Consider the following 20,791-nt stretch of genomic DNA (forward strand, 5'->3'; position numbering starts at 1 on the left):
AGGTAGGAAAATCCCCCAAACTGTGTTAGCTGGAGGAGAGACAGGTGCCAGGAGGTGGCTGGAGTGGTCCTGGTGGTGGCCCACGGTGCCACTGCTCAGGCTGAGGGCATGGGATGGGACCACTCACATGGGGCTCGGGGGCTGGCTCCAGGCAGAAGAGTGACGCACATCAGAGACAGGCCGGGGCCCTCAAACCACAGCCCCTCGGGAGCCTGCCGGCCATCTTTCACCCCAAGTCCCATCTCCAAGGCTCCTTGACAGCAGAAAAAATTCATAGCCATTGATTTTGTAATTAACAGTTTATCAATGCCATCGATACAGACTCACTGATGGATTGCAGAGAAATTAATCTTGCAATGTTATTTTATTTCATTTTTGGTCGAAGGCAGCTGCCAATTTTGGCCTCCTTGGGGAGGGTGGGGGGATGGGGAGAGGAAGCTGGCGGGAGGCAGGGAGTCTGGATGGCCACGTCCCAGCCTTACAGGGACCAGCGCATCTCGAGTGCACATTCTGGAAGCAGCTGAGAGTGTAGGAATGGAGCCATGCTCCATTTCCAAGTGGAGAAGGAGTCCTCGCTGCTCCAACAAGGTGGAGGGTATGGGGCCAGTAACGCCCCAGCGCACTAAAGGCACTTGCCCCCCAGCTGAGTCCTCACCGTGATGACGGTATTACATTTATTAGGTGGTTTCTAAGTGCCTGGTAATGTGCTATCTCTTTTAACCCTCACCACGACCCTATGAGGTAGGAGGTATTTGCTCCATTTTACAGATGAAGAAACAGTCTCAGAGAGCCTAAGTAACTTGGCCCAAATAACACAGCATCTAGGACTTGAGACTCTCGCCTTCCTCATTCTGCTTTTCTCCCAAGAGAAGGCAGGACCCTGGAGGCATGGGCTGAGTGTGGATCCAGAAGGTCAGAAGGAGTCACTGGGGTCAGCCAGTTGGAACAGCTGCCCTTGGCAGTCTGGTACCTAAACTAACCCAGCACGCACAGGAATCGCCCTGCTCTCTTGAGGAACTGTGGGGCCTCGCCCCGTCTTCCTGGCAGCCTCCCCAGAGGCTTCGGCTCACTTGACCCAGATGCACCCTTACCTTCCCGCCTCTGGCAGGCATCAGACACTGCGGTTCAGTGTGGTGGCTCGAGATCTTTAAGGGGTGTCTGAAGAAGGCTGGGTGTTTTCCCCGAGGCTGGGGAATAGTTCCAGTACATTGCCTTTGCCTCAGCCCCGACCCCGCTGTAACCCAGCTGTCAGCACCTGCCCTGCTGGGATTTAGGTAACTTTCGTTTGAACCCCCAGTGCCTGCCTGAATCCAAAGCCCTCCTCAGGATTTTTGGAGAGCTCCCCACGGCACCCTCCGTCACTGCACCCCATGCGTCCGTCCAGGCCATCTCGGTCCCCCAGCACAGGGCACCTCCACGCAGAGCCCAGCCCCTTTCTCTGTGTGTGATTCCGTACCCGGCATTCTGTCAGGTTAGTGATGTCCCTGAAGACATCAGCTGGGATGATGCCCTCAGCTGGGCATTTCCTTCGGGACAGGAACTGTTTTCAGCCCTTGACCTGTATTAAGTCATTCAACCTCTTGAGGTAGGTATGGCTGTTACGTCATTTAACGAATGAGAAAAACAGGGCACAGAGAAGTTAAATGACTTGCCTAAAGTCACACAGCTTGGCAAGTGACGGACGCAGGATTCCAACCCACCAGGCTGGCTCCAGAATCCTCCTGGCACCTCCAGGGCAGTGACAGGTCGGCTCACATTCAAGTCCTTCAGGGTCTCCGCCGCCACCTCCTGGTGGTTTCTCGAGAGATGACCTTCCTAGATACAGATCGCTCCCGGGGTCCAAGCCTCCGCTGTGTCATTGGCCTCTGTGACCTCGGGCTGGCCGCTTATCCTCTGTGAGCCTCAAGTCTCCTTCTTTGTAGAGTGAGGATTTGGAAGGCCACCCCGCAGAGGCCCAGGGGCCCCAGGGTGGAGCCCATCCCCCGGGGCGTCCGGCCACACCCGCTGACGCGAGCCCTGTGCCCACAGATTCCATGTACATCGAGGATCTGGAGGCAGTGCAGAAGCTCCAGGACCTGCTGCACGAGGCTCTGCAGGACTACGAGCTGAGCCAGCGCCACGAGGAGCCGCGGAGGACGGGCAAGCTGCTGCTGACGCTGCCCCTGCTGCGGCAGACGGCTGCCAAGGCCGTGCAGCACTTCTACAGCATCAAACTGCAGGGCAAGGTGCCCATGCACAAACTCTTCCTGGAGATGCTGGAGGCCAAGGTCTGATGGCCCGGCACATGGACCGACTCCCACCCGCGGACAGACCGACCGACCCGACGCGGAGACCTCCACAGCCACCAGCCTCGACCTTCAAGCCCTGTATCATGGCCACGAGCAGTCCCCGAGGAAGGGGCTTCTCGCCTCCCGGCTGCGTGCAGAGTCCTGGGTGCAGCGGGGCCGGGGAACAGGGATGGGAGGGCAGGGCGTGGGCTCACCTGTGACTGGCTTTTTCTCTGGTATGTTTTTCCTTCTCCACGGGCAGTGCTGACGCCCGGGCCAAGGGCTGACTCCCTTGAGACTAGAGACCGTGGAGGAAGCCCCGCCTTTCCCACCAAACCACCAAGAGACAGCAGCGTATTTCCTACCCACCCCCCACCCCCCCTCCCCACCTCGTGGACTGGGCGGCCGGTGCTCAGTGCCTAGGACTCCCCCGGCCCAGGCTAGGCGCCACCTGGAAGTTTTCCCTCCCCAGACGGCAGGTGCTTTCTTCCAGAGGCTCCGCCTACTCTGAGGTTCTCTGGGGCCCCTCAGGAGGCTGCGTACCTTCCCCGGTCCAGACCCAGACGGCTCCCACCCTCCGTCCTTCCTCTCAGTTTGGCACACTCTGCTCCCGTTAGGGACTCGCCATGGAGGGAGCAGCTGGCAGAGCTCGTGCGTTTTCCCAGGCACACGCCCTTGTGTGCTCCCACCTGCCTGTCCCCGCTGTGCTGGGGCCCACCTGCCCTCCTCCCCTCCTGTCCCGGGAAATCCCTGCTACTTCCTGCCCCTACCTCAGAGCTCACTCAGTGGGTTCAGCCAGCCAAGGTGACTTCCGGGTCCGCAGCTGGGAACAGCACTGGCTCAGAAAAGAGCAGGGTCCAGGCGATACTCCCCAGAGCTCCTGCTTCTTGCCTGCTTCTCACCTCCCGCCCTTTCAGCCTTCAGGGCAGATCTGGAGCAGGTGGGCCTGTGGCAAGGCAGGGAGTGTAGGGACCTGGCCCCATCTGAGGGCACCCTGGGCACTGATTTCAGGCTGGCGGTCCTGGGAGGATTGGGGGCAAGATGGGGGAGGCTCGAACCAACCTTTGCTGAACACAGAAAGGCCTAGAAATAAGCAGGCAGGGGATCCCCAAAGACAGGGAGCTCAGGGGAGGTTGCCAGCCTGCCTGCTACGTCCTGGCTTCTGGGGACAGTGGACACCAGGACTCCCCGTTCCCTGCATTCCAAAGGGTTGGGCGAATCAGTGCCACAGGAGGGGTGCTCCTGTCACCCTGGACTAAGGTGTGACGTAGCTCCCTAGGGACACTAAGAAGGCCCAGCTCTCTGGCGGGAGCCCCCGGTCTTCCTGGCTGCTGTGTAGGAGCCCCCGGTCTTCCTGGCTGCTGTGTACACTGACCAACCACCCCGGTTGGCCCTGAACATTCCTGGTTTTAGCACTGAAGGCCGTGTCCTGGGAAACCCCTCAGTCCCAGGCAGATGGGGACGGTCTGTCTTCTGATTTCTGTGAGTGGCCTCAAAAGTTGGTTGTAACCCGCTCAGGGCAGCCCTGAGCATTAGCGGGTGGCTGCTCAGAGGATCCCCCAAGGATGGAGTGGGGGGAGGGGTTCAGCGTGATGGGAAAAGCCCCTCCTACGCAGCTGCCTTGTGAAGCAGGGTTCGGGGCAGCCCTACCGGGGACACTTGTGGGGAACGCACACGTGCACAGGCAGGCGGGGCGGCTCACCCATCACTGGGACACCGGGGGGGCCGGGTGCTCGCTCCCAAGCCCCGCAGCTCTCTGCATAAGGCGGCTTCGGCTGATGTCATCTTGCCACCTTCTCCACCCCAGACGCTCCTGAATTTCTGTGCTGGGACCTGCTGAGGTCACCCCAGGCGGGAGGGCTGGCCGAGACCCAGCAGCTGCAGAGTGGCTGTCTGATGTCCTCACGTAGAAAATACCATGGGTTCCAGGAGGCCTCATGGCCCAGTGATGTGCGCTCCTCTCCTGTTAGCCGGTGGGGAATCCAAGGCCAAAGCCACGGGACAGTCAGCCTTGTAATTGTCGTCCGAGATGCTTCATCCCTAGGTCTCTGGGAAGTCCCGATCTGGGTGGACACACCCGCACCTCAGCATCAAGGGACCCGGGCAAAGACCCAAGTCTGACAACCACACCCTAAGGTCCGAACCCGAGGGACCTCACGGTGAGAGAAGTTGGGGTCTGCTCCGTGGGTGCCTCCCCTCGCCTTTCATCGTGCTGTGTGCTTGAGGAGGTGGGGCTGAGGGTGGCATCTCGTCACCGGGGTGTCCCTTCCTTTTTAGGGGTTTGCAGCCCATCCTTTTTAGGGGGAAGGATCTCAGCCAACAGTACAACTGGTTTGGGGTGGGTGGGTGTGGGATGGCTCTGGTGCCCCTGCAAGGGTCCTGCCTCTAGAGCCTCACTCTAGCAGCGAGGGGAGCTGGTGATCCCGGGGGCTCTGTGTCGGCGAGGTGTGCACTGCTCTCACACTTGAGCCCCAGTGGTGACAGGAAGTGGTCCGACGGGAACTCGTCCGGTGGGAAAGGCCCTGGTGTGTACCAACATGCATTCAGAGAAAAAGTCTAGGCCAGCTTCTTAACTGGAGGCCTTGCCAGCTTTGGGGCCTCCATGGGAGGTGGTGGGGGGGGGGGCCCTGACTTGGTGGGGGATGGTGAAGTGAGGAGAGTTTAGGATGCCCCGTACCCCAGACGGGGTACTTGATGGAACTCAAGTTTGCCCCCAAATCTGCTGTTCCTGGAAAATCTGTAAAGAGGAAATCGCCCTTCCCACTTGTATTCTCATGATACAGGTCATTGAAATGAACCAAGAAATAAAATGTGAAAATCCAACCACGGAGAAGGTGGTATTGGCTGGGTTTTGTTTGGTCCCCGTGTCCTGACCCTTTTAAAGCTTCTAGACTGTTTTTTGTCACGATGTGAACCTTGGTAGTGGCACCCAGGTTTTGCACACGGGAAACTTGGATTGTTTCCCAGGCCACAATTGAAGAAACCAAGTAGGAAGATCTCGAGACCAGAGGGGGCATCGGTTGGGAGGCCAGGCAGGGCTTTAGGACCCAGAATCTGCACCCGCCTCTGTGTCAGGGGCCACCCTTCCCTCCTCCAGATTCTCCCCTCCTCCAGACTCGCCCCTCCCCTGTGCAGATGGGAGAAGTCAAGGGTGGGGGGGAGCAGTGACAAACTGGTGACAAGAAGACAGAGGGGCCCATGCCCACGGAACAGCACCAAAGAAAAGCACTATGTGGAAAGAATGTTTTATTTTCGAATAATGATTAAAAGGCTGGAATGGCTTCAGATGTATATATTTTTTAAAATGGTAGTCCCTCATGGCATTGTCCACCTGTACGCATTTCCGCCTCTGTACGTGTTCTCCCCCAAGCCCCCACCCACCCCATGTAAATCAAATGCGCTAGGATTCTTCCGTCCTGGTCCCATGTATCTGGAATCTAATAAATAAGGAACAGCCCATTGGAGAGTTTCTTCACGTTACCTTTCCGGGCTTGCTGTCCCCCGGACAGCATTGCCCTCAGGCCGATGGCCGATGGCTAAGCCTGGCTGTCGGGAGCACCAGCCCAGCCTCAGAGTTTTCTGGGCGTTCAAGTAGTCATTTTAGCATGTTCAGCAGCAAAACTTCAGGAAGGCAACTTGAGAAGTAGGATACAGCTCTGAGAAGCCCCCTGCTACTTTTTATACTTTTGACATTAATGTGAAGCACTCTAATCTTCACCGATGCCAGAGAAATGGAACATCACATGTATGGGAACCAAAAACCGTTCACTGCCTTAGGATCCTGAAATGCAGGCGCATAGTGCTGACCGCACAGAGGGCCCATGTGTCATCCACACTCAGGACCAGTGAGAAGCAGAGGGGATGGCCCGAAAAAAAGAACACCTTATCAGGGTGCCTTTCATTGCAAGTAAAAGCCCAGTCTATATCAGCTTAATGGATTGTCTTGGATTTATGTGAGGTCTAGAAGTGGGGCAAGCATCAGGTAAGGTTTCATCCAGAGGTTCACGAAGTCAATAGGGCCATGGCTCTGCTCCTCTTAGTTCTGCCCTCTGCTGTCTGCTTTGTCCTCAGCCTCTTGCATAGTAGCAAGAAGGCTGCCAGCTTTTTATCTTCACATTGTAGGGAGAGAAGGAACATCTCTTCTTACAGCCATGGAAAATAGCTTCGTTCTAGACCCCAATGGCTTTTTGCTTATCCCTAAAAGGGACCACTGTGACCATCGGGGGAGGGGGGACTAGTCCCATGTAACTGTCCAGCTGCTATACAGAAAGGGTTGGCTTGGAAGACTGGACTACAACCAACCAACCATGGCGCCCACAGAATTCACGTACATGGACAGCCCAGGCTCTGGTCAACTTTCACTGAGCTATTTATAAGTTTTCCTGAAGCTCTTGAAAGATCACATTCACAGAGCAGTCTTTGAACTCCATACTTAGCAAGCCTTCACGAAACGTATTAGGGGGATGTTTTGTGGGAATGAAACTACCCAGTTTGTAGATTATTTTTAGGTAATTTCCCAATTTACCCTCATTACCTCTGGCACGTGTATACGTGCGTGTGCACACACACACACAGCTGCCACCTTAATAATCAGGAAAGAGAATCAACCATAACATCAGGTAACGTAATCGAAACAGAAAGACTTACCGGACATCTGTACTTTAGGATTTTCTGTACTGCTAGTTTGTACAGGTAATTGTGATCAGACTAGCTAATAGCTCATTTTCAAAAAGACTTAAACCTCATTGATAGCTTTCTGTCTCTTCATCCACTCTCCGAATATTCTCCCCTTTTTGTTACCAAAAAAGTGAAAGGGGGAAACACAACTAAAGGTCATTCACTCATTCATTCATTCATTCGTTCAACAAAGATCTAATGAGGGTCTGGCCTGTGCCAGGCACTGTTCTAGGCACACAGTCTAGTGGGAGGAAGAGAGAGAATGAGCACAATAAATCAAATTACATAGGTAAGTTCTAGGAGGGGAAAAGCAGGGTTTGGGGGATCAGGGATGGGGAGGTAGGATATAATTTTAAAAGGAATGGTCAGAGAAGCCTCAGAGAGAATGTTACATTTATTGAAAGTGAGGGCCAATGTGGGTGTCTGGAGAAAAAGCTCTCCGAGCAGCAGGACCACATGTGCAAAGGCCCTGAGGTAGCAGTGTGCCAGGTGTGTTCAGCGAACATCAAGGAAACAAGTGTGGCTGAAGTGGAGCGAGTGGGGCAAGTCATGTAGGGTACGTGAGGCCATAGGAAGTGAGGCTTTCACCCTAAGTGGAAGATTTTGAATAAAGGGACACACGATTGCACGTCTCAACAGGAGCCTTTGCCTGCTGTATTGACAAGCTGTAGGAGGGCCAGGGTGCAAGACTAACTCGGAGACCACTGAGGAGGTGACTGGTTTGGACCAGAGTCAGAGGAGAACAGGTATTAAGCCCTCGGGTCCTGGCCCTATTGGAGGCCACTAGGATTCACTGACATTGGAAGTGGGATGTGAAAGAATGAGAAGACGCCTGAGCAATCTCAAAGATTCTGGCCCGAGCAGCTGGAAGAGAAGGGTTGTCATCCGCTGAGGTGGAAGACCCAGAGAAGGCCCCAGAAGGCCAGAGTCTGGGGGCCGGGTGGGAGAACCAACCACACTAAGTTTGAGATGCTACTGAATGTCCAAGGGGAGATGCCAAGAAGGCGACAGGCCATAGGGTCAGCCAGGTAGGGATCGGGGAATGAACTTCGTTGGTAATAGATGTTCACCCTGAGGACCTTTACCAGCCGTGAATTCCTTCTCATACCCAGCCAACCCCCTCTGTTGCTTTCTAGCCTCAGAGGCGGTAAAACTCAGCTTGGAGACAGGCTTTTGGAGCAGAAGGGGCTCAGTGGTCACCTTTTTACGTTATCATTTGACAGTTGAGAGAAATGAGCCTAGACTCTAACCTTGCCCTCGATTCTCAAGAACAGTGTGGGGCGCTAGCCTGGAAGGTGCACAGGTGCTTTCTTGGTTTGGACCGCCGGTTCTCAAATGGGGTGACTGTGCCCCCCAGGGCACACTTGGCAGTGTCTGGAGATGTCCCACTGGGGGTGCTCCTGGCATCTAGTGGGTGGAAGCCAGGGACGCTCCACAGGGCACAGGACGGCCCTCACAACGAAGGACTGAGGCTGAGAAATCCTGATTTACACACATTCTGGGCATCAAGATAAAAACACTCAGGGTTCCACAGAACAGAATTCGGGCGTTTCCACTCATATTACTAAGCTCTTCCTGCTCCCAGATGCCATCTCTGTCCCGCCTGGTCTCCCTCTGACCCCAGCACATGCATCCAGGGCAAACATCCATGCCCTCCATGAGTGGCTCCTGTTCAGATCCAAGCGAGCCCAAGAGGGGAGCGCCCGCTCCTACCGTCCCTCAGCGGTCATGTCACAATCCGTTTCCTTTTACAGAGAAACTTGAGGTTTGGGGAAGCACCTGTGGCTTCCCGGGGACCCCTCTGGCAGACCTGCGTGCTCCCCGTTTAGGGGTGCTAAGAACAAAGGTGACTCCGCATTCACCTCCTCCTCGTCCCCCGTGGCCCACGCCCACGACTGTCCCCACATTCTGCTTCTGTGCATTTTCTCATTACTTCCTTTCCTAGCCCGGCTGGGCTGGAGGGCCCAGGGCTCAGTTACTCAGACCCCAGGGTCTGGTGGTCAGAAGCCAGCCTTCCTCTCTAGGGGGGAGGAGTCTTTAGAGACCTTTTCTCCTAGTTTTTCTGGGAAATTGGTCTCACTTCTGCAGACATTCCCTCCGTTGTCAGCCAAACACCCAGCCCATCTGTGCAGAGATCCCTTTGGCGGCTGTCACAAGGCAAAGGGAAGGCACTGGGCCTCTCACTTGGATGCTGAAGAGTCTCTCCCCAACCCCCCTGTGGAGAACAGGGACAGCCAAACCCTCCCGTCCACTCTTCCCACAGGCAGACATGATCAAGCTTGGAGCGAGGCCAGTAGAGGGCAGAAGGGGGGGTGGGGGCGGCCAGGCTCCCAGGAAGACTTGAGAAGGACCCGGTGGCCACATGGACTGCCCTTCCAACCCGGGCCCATTCCCAAGGCCCCCCATTAAATGCAAGTCCTGGACAGAGCCCCAGCGCCCGGTCACTGCCAAAGAAACAGCACAGCAAGCCACAAAATAACCAGAATGGAGCCACATTTTTACCTTCAGCGTTGTCCACGCCATCCGCAGGGTGTCACATTAGTAACGCATCGCGACACTTCCCCAGACACCTCTTTCTCCCCTCTCCTCTCCCATGCAGAGCCGCCCCCGCAAAGCTCTCTTGCGCACCTCGGAATCGCCCCAGCCTCCCCAGCTCAGCCTCCCAGACACCCCTTCTCAGCCCTCCTCTCCTGGGTTCTTCTCTTCACTACCTAGGCTGGCCCTGCCAAGCCTCTCCAGCTTCCTTCCACTCTTCTGCACAAGCTAGAGAGGAGCCAAAAGCGGATCCAAGAGGCGAAATCTCCTCTCTCGCGCAGGGGTGGGGTGGGGGCCGCGGAGGAAGACGGAAAACCCCGCCACCTCGGATATTGTCTTCTGTCTCCGTTACAGATTCACTTAGCTCTCCAAGAACAGAAGCTCCCGGAATCCCAGGGAGCCGTCCTTCCCCTGCCCTCAGGCTCTGCCAGGCACATGGCAGTTCCACAGAATCAGGACGTGCCCTTGTGGGGACCCACCGCCAGGCTCACAGGCTGGCAGTGGCCGTGAAGTCTTATTTCAGCAGACGCCGAGAGGCGACTCTTCCCCGACCCAGGGTGTGCTGCCCTCGTTTTTCCTGAAGGATTCCGGAATCCGGTCCCTTCGGCTGGCTCTCTTTGTTCGTTCATCACCTGGCAGGGGGGCGAGATCTGGGGAGCGTGGCGAGGGCTCCTGCTTTCGTGGAGAAGATAAACTTTGAACTAGCGGCTTACACAGGAGACTTGCAGCAACTTATGGGAGTGGGAGTCGGTAACAGGGAAGTGACGCGGCCTTTTGATGGGGGAGGGTTGGCCACGGCAGTCGTCCTGCAGAAGCAGGTGGAGGCTGAGATCTGAAGAAACGGAGGGAGCCAGGGGAGGCCGTGGGGGGTGTTTCAGGGAGAGAAGAAGCTGTCCGGGCCCAGGCCCAGACAGAAAGAGACAGAGGGGCTTGCTCAAGAGACGGGAAGAAAAGACCGTCCGATTGGTTGGTGGGTGGCAGAGGAGAGGCAGAGGGACCCGACTGCACTGGGCTTGGTCAGCCTTATTCAGGACATTGCTCTCTGTCTCCGAACAAAGGGGAAACTCTGGCAGCGTTGTAAGTAAGGGAGGAACGTCGTCAGGTCTGTCTCCCACTGAGACGCAGTGGTTCAAGCTTTCTGTCCTCAGCGGATTGGCTACCTGGCCAAGCATGAGCTTTGGAGTCAGACTGGCCTCGGCTCAGAAGTCCCTGCTCTGCCCTCACTGACAGCGCGGGCCTGGGCCCGCCACCTCCCTTCCCATCTGCACAGTGGGGCCGATCACACCCCGCAAAAGAGGCTAAAAGGTTACCACATTAGCGGGATGCTAGCTATATCCCTGACGCTTAACACATATCGTCCCGTTCATTCGCAAGTGTTTGACATAAACACTGTGGTCTTCATTTTATGGGAGCCTAAAGCTTCAGAAAGCTTAACCACCATGCCCCAAGTCATAGAGCTCAGATTCGAATCCAGACCTGTACAGGCTCAAAGTCCCCTCTCTTAACTGCCATGCCGTATCTCAGACCAGCCATCTAAAGGGCCCGACACACAGTGTCCGTTGATACTCAACACGTGTCCATTCCTTTCCCTCCCCTCCCCCCACCCGAACCCCACGGCCTCACAGGGCCATCTCCAGCCCCAGATGTCCGCCTTCACCCCTGCCGAGGACAGCCTGTTGTCCATCCAGGTCAGCTCGCTAATACTTGCTGCTGAACGGGAAGGGAAGGAGGGAACACGAGCAGGCGTGTGTGGTGGGATTCTCATGTGCGCTGCTGCTTAAATGCGCCATGGCAGGGAGCCCTGGGGGTTAGACTTCACCCCAGCTCATGCCCCTTGTAAGTGACTGAGCTGGCATGACGCTGCTGGCCCTCAGACCATGTTACTGGGGACAAGATTCCAGGGACTTCCTGCCTTACTCTTTCCTGCTTGTCTTTGGAGGAAAAAAAAAAAAAAATTCAGCCTCACATTGTGGACCGATATTATGGTGACGTTTTTATCATCCACATTAAAGGTCTCTGGGGGAGAAGGCTTAGACTCCTTGAGAGGAAAGGTCTCAGCTGTAGGGTATCAGAGGTCAGAGCTTCGAGAAGGAATCCTGTGTCCCCAGACAGAACACTGAGGGCATTAGGGGCGACCCTTAGCTTGCATCTTGGGAGGAGGAGGTGGACAGGGGCGGAGGGGGTGGGGAGAGGCGGAGCAGGTATTTTGTGTCTTTCAAATCATGTTGCACAGGTGGTTGGTCCTGGCTAAGGTTACTCTCCAAGAGTCCCAGGTCTCCTGCAGGGTGGGCCTGGCGGGGCGGGGTGGGGGGGGGGGGCGGAGTGCCGGTGTCAGGCACAGAAGAGGGGGCCAGGCGATGTCTGTTTGGCCCTGGCCGGGGACCTACGTCCTTCTTCATCCTATGGAACGTGCAACCCCTACCCCCTGTTCCACACTGGGGTCACTACTGTGGGGGTGGGGTGGGGTGGGGTGGGATGCCGGGAATGAGCAGGAGGCCAGTAGGAGAGGGACCGAGCCGGGACAGATGTGGAAAGTGCCGGCCAAAAGGAAAGAGAATTTGGCTCAGAGGAAATGTTCCTGGAAGGAGACAAAGCTCCCCCAGCTTCCTCTGGAAATTGCTTTGTTTAAAATGCAAAGTGCAGATGTGTTTAGATGACATCTCTGCATCCATCACCCTATGCAAATGCCGACCCTGGGGAGAAGGAGCCCCTGTAAGTCACTCGATCCCATCCCCTAATCGAGTGTGTGTGATGATGGCAGGCCGAGGGAGCAGCGCAGGGGCGGGTGACAGCTCGCCACCCAGGAGAGGGGCTTGGTGAGGGGCAGTGGGGGCAGGAGCCCAGCCCCGGGGTCGGGTCAGTGGGTCCCCATCTGCACCCAGACCAGCGGTAGGGATGAGCTCGGCCACCTGAACCACCCCTCCCCCCTCCCCAGGCTGCTCATGGATGCGGGATGCGGGGTGTGGGGTGTGGGATGCAGGCCACTGAAAGACAGAGCTCTCAACAAGGAGCTGCCAGGCCCAGGGACAGAGAATTCAATCCTCTCGGGGAGCCAGGAGGACGCTCCTTGCCTGAACATTCCGCCCCAGGGAGACTGCAGAAATTGCCGGCTGGGGGGGGGGGGCTCTTAAACCCAAGCCCACCCACCAGACCAGAGCCTTCTGTGTGGTGTTCCAGACTCGGCTTGGACACCTTCAGTGACAGAAACTTATCATCCTGGTAGGAGTCCCAGAAAAAAAATCTAAGATGGCCACTTAAATCTGAATGTCAGATAAACAAGGAACGATCTCATAGTATAAGCACGTCCCAAATATTACATGGGATAATTTGTTGTCGAAATTTGAACTTCGCCGGGTGCCCTGTATTTTTATTTGCAAAATGTGGCCCGCCCGCATCCTGAACAACCCATTCTATTCTCTGCAAACATCGAATCCCTGACTCATGAGTTGAGCCTACCTCCGCTTTCCTTTTGTTTCTACCCAGTTCTCCACCCCCCCCCCACTCCCCCCCTCCCCAACTCCATGCCGATTCACCTTCTGGGCCACAAGCTATGATTTTGTCTCTTTTATCTTTCACAGATCACCCCCTACCTCTCACCACCAATAAGTTTCTTGCACTCCCAAATCTCCTTAGCTTCTGCCTGCAGACTTCCACCCTGGGGAGCCCCCCTCAGCCTGGCTGTTAGCTCCTTTAGCAAACACACGTTCTTTGGTATTCATTCCTGAGTCCCTGCTATGTGTCTGGCCCATGGCTAGACACTGAGGATACAGTAGTGAACCAGACAGGTGTGGTCTCTGCTCCCCTGGGGCTTACGTACAAGTCGTACAAGTCGGGTGAGACATATTTAAGAAAAAGCAGCAGCAGCTAATAAATTACAAGCGTGAGCGCTAGAAAGGGATAAAGGAACCGAGATGGAGAAGAATGGGGTGGGGAAGGCCACTCTGAAGAGGCAACCTTAAAGCCAAGATCTGAAAGATGAGACCATGCTAACCGTGTAAAGAATGGCTGGCAGCACGCTCCCAGTAGAGGAAACAGCATGTGCAAAGGCCCAGGGGGTGAAAATGAATCTCTGCAGCAGCCCTAATGTTAAACAGCTCTTTTATTCCTCAAAATTTCTATTTTATATTTTCATCTACATTTTTATTTTATCCTCAGCGGATAGTCCAGCTTCCAGCACTCTTAACGCCTCAAACCAAGCCCATCCTTAGAAGGTGACATCACCTCCTGATTCATTACGAAGATGCAGCCACTACTTTCTTCCTTCTACCACCAAGTTGCCCCCCCCCCCCGTCCTCCCCCGCCATGGTCACATACCAATTCTTCCTTTCCTTTGCCCTTGAAATAAGATGTTTTCTTATTTCTTGAAATCGGGTGTTTCCCTCCGTGGCCAGCCTGTCTTGGCCCTGCCTCACCAGCCGCTTTTGGGCCTTTGCACCATCAGGTATTTCCTCTCTCTCGGATCCTCAACCTTGCGCATTCATTCCACCGGTTCCTCCTCCCCGACCTTCAAACCAGCTCACATAGGACAGTTCCTCTTCTGGCTGGGACTTCATCTCTTCTTTGGGTTCTCAGCCATCTTTTCCCAAAGATATTCGATGCATTTGCTGCTTTCTTCCCCACTCAGTCTCTATCCCTGCCTTCCGTCTTCCAACATCCTCCACCCAGCTGCCTCTGCTCTTTGAAAGGCTCTTGGTGCTGCCTTTCCCAGACTTCCCAGACGTGTGGCTCTCCTCCCTCACTCCCTGTGCATGCCGGGGACTTCATCGTGATTTCCTTACTGGAATGCGAGGTGCCTGAAGTCAGGGACTTGTCTTTCACCATCGAAGGCCCATTACAGTGCTCACAGGAATTGCTCAGCAAATGTTTGAGTTGAATTCAATTGGGGGTGTCTCTTGGGCTTCTAGGAACCAATACGGGAGCGTTCTCCCCGGGGTAAATGCGAGAGGGCTCCCCTCAGTGGCAGGGGGTCCGGGCAGAATGGGGAGATTGGATTGGAGGTGGGGGTTGGGAGAGAGTAAGAAGGAAGAGGGGACAGGTGGAGGGTGCCAGCTTTTACAAAAGGATGATAAATGATAACAGCGCTGGGAACAAAACCAAACATCCTTCATGCTGTCAGAGCAATGAAGCCAGCACATTCCAAGATGCAGGCACCAGGCAGTGCCTTGCTTTTGGAAGAGGCACAGGCTCCTGGTCTCCTTCTGCTCAGTCAACAGCCCAATTCATCTTCCTTGGGGTGTCTTCCGCAGCTGGGGGAGATGGGTATCCTGGGGTTAGCGAGAAGGCAGGAAGTCAACCTGAGCCATCTGTCCTCCTCAGTGTCCCCTTCCTAGGGCAGTAGTGGTCTCATGTGACCCTATTGGACTCTTCCATGCCTGGGGTCAACTAGACGGTGTTGCCCTCCATTTACGTTGTGGGGCATTTGTCCTGCCCTCTTTTATAGAGCGCTAAATATTAAAGTAACGGCGCTCTAAGAATGAGCAGACGGAAACATACCTGCTGAGGGTGATACGATCTCAGAGACTTAACTGCCACACATTTTCTGTCTTTGTCCACACAGTGTGAAGTAGAAGCCTTGCACTGAAAGTCTGGATTTGGGGCCCAGTTTGCCACGGAAAGAGCCAGGGACCCCGAGCAAGTTATGTAACCTCTCTGGGTCTAGATTTCCTAATTTCCAACTTGTTGGATTGAGTAAATGAGCCTTAAGTCACCTTCCAGTTTTCTCATTCTGTTGTACCTCATGCAACTTGGAAATGGACATCTGGATTTTCTCAATTTAGCATTCCTTTTTTCTCTTTATAATTACAGCACCCCACTTCTCTGTTCCCTTTCCACGGGGTCCCCTCAACCATGCTGTCCTCCCCCCACAAGGGGCAGGACCAGGATCTGAGCTCAGCCAATCAGACTCTGAGACAGGGTCACATGACGGCAGCACCCTAAGGAACCTGCTGTGGTTCCCGCTACCTATCTGCTCAGGTTCCTGCCCCACCTGAAGTCGCATTGCCCATCTCCTTCCTAGTTCTGCAAACTCTCCAGTGTTGCTGTAATAAAATCCCTTTTCTCCAGGATTAGTGCCTGGAGCTTGCAATGATAGATTGTTAGAATCCTGAATCCAGGATCAGAAAGAGACTGCAGAGGACACAGGTCAACTTGTCAGTGAAGCTGCCTCTTGACTCCTAAGGAGTCTTTTTTTTTTTTTATGTTTATTTTATTTTTGAGAGGGAGAGAGGCAGAGTGTGAGCGGGGGAGGAGCAGAGAGAGAGAGAGAGAGACACAGGATCTGAAGCATGTTCTAGGCTCTGAACTATCAGCACCAGAGCCCCACGCGAGGACTCGAACCCACGAGTTGAGAAATCATGACCTGAATGGAAGTCAGACGCCCAACTGAGCCACCCAGGCGCCCTCTAAGGAGCCTTTTAATAGAGAAATAGGGCATAACCTCGCTGAGCTTCACTGCCTGCCTCCTGAGAGAAAAAGGCACATGTCCCACAATTGGGAAGCTCTCGGAGAACAGAACTTCGAGGCCCGCCAAGAGCATGCCATATAGGTCAGTGACTCCTGGCACTTCACGCCAAGTGAATTCCTCCAGGCCCACGCCCAAACGTGGGTACCCCTGCGACCTGAATGATGCACCCTCAGCATGGGGCCAGGTAAATCAGCAGGGCGCAAAACGTCAGCAACTGCCCTTGACTGAATACTGTCCAAGAGCATTTAATGAGTCAACAAAGCAGCAGCCATCGGTGCCCTCCTTGGGCTTGCAGAGTGGGCCTTGCCCCCAGGAAGCCCTTAGCACCTGCATTGTTGAATGTCTGCAGCCTTGGGCAGCTGGACAGAACTTGAGCTAGGGCTAGGCCAGGGACTGCATCTTTGCCGAAACGATTTGAGTATAACAATGCTGAAGGGATTCATCTGGCCACGTAGGGAGTAAGTCTGGGAAAAAAAAAAAAAATCACCACTGTGGACTTATCTAGGCCCTTCCTTATAGGACAGTGTTTCTCAAGGTATGGTTGCAAGATGTTTTCTGGTGGCACTTGGACATTTAAACATTTTTACTTTTTTTTTTTTTAATTTTTTTTTAACGTTTATTTATTTTTGAGACAGAGAGAGAGACAGAGTATGAACGGGGGAGGGGCAGAGAGAGAGGGAGACACAGAATCAGAAGCAGGCTCCAGGCTCTGGGCCATCAGCCCAGAGCCTGACGCAGGGCTCGAACTCACGGACCGCGAGATCGTGACCTGAGCTGAAGTCGGACGCTTAACCGACTGAGCCACCCAGGCGCCCCTAAACATTTTTACTTTTAAATTCCATTTTGTTTTATTTCAATGTATGTTAGATGATATGTCACTGATGTATCCAAATAGATGATCTACAGGTATTTTGCTTGGGAAGAAACTAAAGTAGATGCATAGGTCTAGAAGAGCGAGTTGCCTTCCACGAAGACATTAGGGAAATAACAGTATAAGTGGGACGTGGGTTTGGGGAACTTTGTGAAGGTGGATCTGGGATAAATGAAGTTGGACAGCACCTGTGCAAGGAAGTCTAGAACCTGCCCCCGACAACTGCTGCAGGCTAGCCCTGTCCCTGCGCAGCATGGCTGCGTGAGGACCTGTCGCGAGGCAGTGAGGTTCTCCAGGCGCAGAGAATGTCTAGGGCACCGCCAGCGAATAGGAAGTCCTGGCAGATTAAATAATAATTTTATCCCCTGCCTTGTTCTAGAAAATAAAGCAGACAACACAGAGCAGACCTGCACAAAAAGAGTTGGGGCCCTTCTTTCACAACGGGCTTACCCTGTGCCACTGGTCAACCAATCCTACCCACTTGACAGGTAGCTTAAAGCTACCCATTTCTGTCTCCCGTCGCACATCGCCATTGCTACTGCCTGGGTCAGGCCATCAGTATCTCTCACCTGACCTACTGTCCGCCGTCATCTCCTAACTGTTCTCCCTGACTCTGGTCTCGTCCCAGCTAAGTGATGTTTTTTTTTTTTCACGTAACAGCCAAAGGGCTCTCCAAAATGCAGTTCCATGTCTGATGTCTTCTGGCTGTACACAGAGTGAAGTCCGCAGTCCAGAATGGCAGAAAAGTACTTTCATGACTTGGCCTCTGCCTGCCTCTCCAACATCATCTCTTACCAATTATATTCCATACCCTACATGCCAGCCATATTTTATTCTTTTCCCGAAAGCCTCTTGCCTCTGGGCTTTTGCACATACCATACCTGCTGCTTGAAATGCCTTTCCCTTTCTTCTTCTGTCTCCCTCCTCCTTAATCCTCAGGATCTTCAAGCGTCATCTCCTTCAAGAAGCCAGCCCTGACTTCTCAGTCTAGGTCTTATGTTCCCACAGCACCTGCCTTTACTTATCATAGCATTTACAATAATGGGTCCCAGTTGTTAGTTTACCTGTCTACCTGCCAAATCTGTCCTTATGGTCTTTGAAGGCAGAGGCCATACTTACTCACCTTTGTAGCCCCAGAACCCCAGCCCAGTGTTGGAATGAGAATAGGCCCTCAGCAAACATTTAATGACTGAGTAGCTGATGGCCACAGGTCTGGGAAACTGTATGACCAATGGGCTTGGGACCACGGGCCTCTTCAACTCATTAGTGCTGTTCTTTGCGTATTTCTGACTTCCCACCTGCTTGGCACACAGTAGGTTTGCACTTCCTGGCCTCCTTGTGGTTGGGTAAGGACCATGTGATCATTCTGGTCAATGAGTTATGAACAGAATTACCACGTGTCATTTTTAAGCTGAAGCATCTAATTGCCAGAGTTCTCTCTCCCTCTGCTTTGACAACCTGCAATAATCCAGATGGCAGCTTCTCTATCAACTGGGGTCCTGGAGTGACGACAACACTGAGTAGAGCCCCCAGCTGACCTGTGAATAATATGTAAGATAAATGAGAATAAGCCTTTGTTATAGTCAGCTCCTGAATTTTTTCATCTGACATAATTTAAGCCATCTGAATGCATGCAGCCCCTCAGGGCTTGAAAGACCGCGCCTAAACTATATTCTACCCTTCTGTCGTCATTCTGGCCTGGTTCTTGGCCTATGTTGCCCTTAGTCTGAACAGTCCCCTTTTCACCCAGAAAGGAAGGAAGGAAGTGGAGGGGAGAGGGGAAAGGAGGGAGGAGGGGAGGGGAGGGAAGGAAGGAAGGAGGGGGAGGAAGGAAGGAGGGGGAGGAAGGAAGGAGGGGGAGGAAGGACAGAAGGAGGGGAAGGAAGGAACGAAGGAACAAAGGAAGGAACGAAGGAAGGAACGAAGGAACGAAGGAACGAAGGAACGAAGGGAGGGAGAGAGGGAAGACAGAGAGAAGGAAGGAAGACCATCATACTAGTAACCAGGAATCCAGCTGAACAGCTCTCAGACATGGCCTCAAAAACTGTGAAGTCCATGGTGAGTTCATCATCATGAAAGCAGACCAGCACTACCTCAGATAGCAAAGGGAGGGCTGAGTAGTTTTCCCCTCTGTCTTCTATGTAGCCAGTTATTTGGGGATCCTTAAAACTCCTAGGGCATTTACCTATTGAATACGACCCTTGCCCCATTCCTAGCTCATATGTATCCTGAGATACCCTTTATAGGTAGGTATACACATCTCATGGGGGGAAAGGGTCACAACTCACACAATATCACACCTGTGCCTCCTGTCTGTTGCCTTCTACAGCAAGAGTCCATACTACTAACGGCTCACAAAATGTCCCTCTGCTAGTCACCTGCCAAGGACTGTTTATTCTTTGACATACTGAGTAAACGTGGCTCCCTGGATACCAATCCTGTCAACCACACCCCTTATAAGTTATGGTTGGATACCTGCTGGCCCAGGTTGCTTCCTGCTCTAGTCTCTGAGCCCTGGGGCCCTGATATGGGGTCCTTGTGCTTCCCTGCTGGGGGCTGAGGAGAGTGGTACATATACCGCGTAAAACTATATATGTTCCAGGCTTTTTCTCCCACCCATTATTCTTCATTAAGCCTAATTAGAATGCCAACGAATACTCATATTATTCTAATGCACCATGTAATGATTAAGAATAATGAATATTTCCATTTCTCTTCCCATCTCTCCCCCTACTTTTTTTTTCTGTCTTCCCACAGAAAAGCTACATGTTTGCTTCTTTATGGTGTTTTCCTTGACTATTTCTTCCATTAGGGACTGGGAAGATGTTTGGCTTGGTAAGACTATGATGGTCATCCCATCCTGGCATTTTTGTCACTGGATTCTTAGTGCCAGTTATGGAACATGTCATCAAATTTGCCAATGGAGATGGGCATCAAACAGACAGGAGAAGAGTAACCGTGATGGGATGTACACATTGGAGGATGCTCTCCTGGATGTTTGTTCACTTAGTTTTCATGACAACAATGCAGGCTAAATAATGACGACTACCATGGAAGGACTGTCCAAGCTAGAGAGCATGGGACCTACAAGGTCAAGGTGGGTGTAGGAGGGCAAAGCAGAAGGAGAGAAAAGGCAGAAGAATGGACTGGGCTGGCCTTCCCCGTACCCTGCCCCCATGGCATTGCACAGAACATCACCATGTGTAGAAAGCTCCTCCCCAAGCCCTAATCACTTGTTTACACAGACTTATCCAAATTTTCTGGATGGAAGTGGTAAACTCTTGAGATCTAAAAGTTTGAATCTCCCTCTCTTCAAATAGAGAGGCTCTTGACTTCAAAATGTCCATCCTGAATTCAGCCTTGGAACAGAAGGATCCTGGAAGTTCCACTGTCAATCTAAGATACACCTCCTTGATATAGGGTAAAGGGCATGGACTCTGGAATCAGAGAGATCCAGGCAAGTCTCTTAGTGTCGTTGAGCCTCCATTTTCCCATGTATAAAATGGGAATTATGATCCTTCCTCATAAGACTGTGATGGTTCAGATAGCATGCCTAGCCTATAGAAGGCACTTAATAAGATATTTACCGGAAGTAAACTCAGTCTTTAATCATGTGAAAATGAATTACTTAACTTGAGCTCTGAAAAGATAGTTTCACTGCGTATAGATTTTAGGTTGACATATTGAAGATAAAACATCACTGTGTTCTAGCTTCCATTATTGCTACTGATAAGTGAACCATCACAGTTGCTGTTCCTCTGTAAGTGATGCCTTCTTGCTGACCCTTTTTAAAAATCTCTTTTTTGCTGATGTTTTGCAATCTTATTGTGATGCATTTGGTATGAATTTTTCTTTAATTGAAAATCAAGTTAGTTAACATACAGTGTAGTCTTGGATTTAGGAGTAGAACCCAGTGATTCATCTCTTACATATGAATTTTTTTAACTTGTTTTATTTTTCATTTTTTTAAATTTACAT

At 52.9% G+C, this 20,791-nt stretch overlaps 1 protein-coding gene across 2 annotated transcripts in view; it reads left to right on the forward strand.

Annotated features, from left to right (window-relative positions):
* ESRRB (estrogen related receptor beta) overlaps positions 1-5,097 on the forward strand; it is a 234,572-nt gene extending 229,475 nt beyond the window's left edge. For both annotated transcript variants that reach the window (XM_042943870.1, XM_042943871.1), the window contains exon 7: positions 2,029-5,097. In XM_042943870.1, coding sequence (XP_042799804.1) covers positions 2,029-2,273 — 245 coding nt within the window. In that variant the 3' untranslated portion in view covers positions 2,274-5,097. The remainder of the gene's footprint in view (positions 1-2,028) is intronic.
* Positions 5,098-20,791: the final 15,694 nt, after the last annotated feature.

The sequence above is a fragment of the Panthera leo genome, chromosome B3 (assembly GCF_018350215.1).
Source record: "Panthera leo isolate Ple1 chromosome B3, P.leo_Ple1_pat1.1, whole genome shotgun sequence".
In the NCBI taxonomy this organism is placed as follows: Eukaryota; Metazoa; Chordata; class Mammalia; order Carnivora; family Felidae; genus Panthera; species Panthera leo.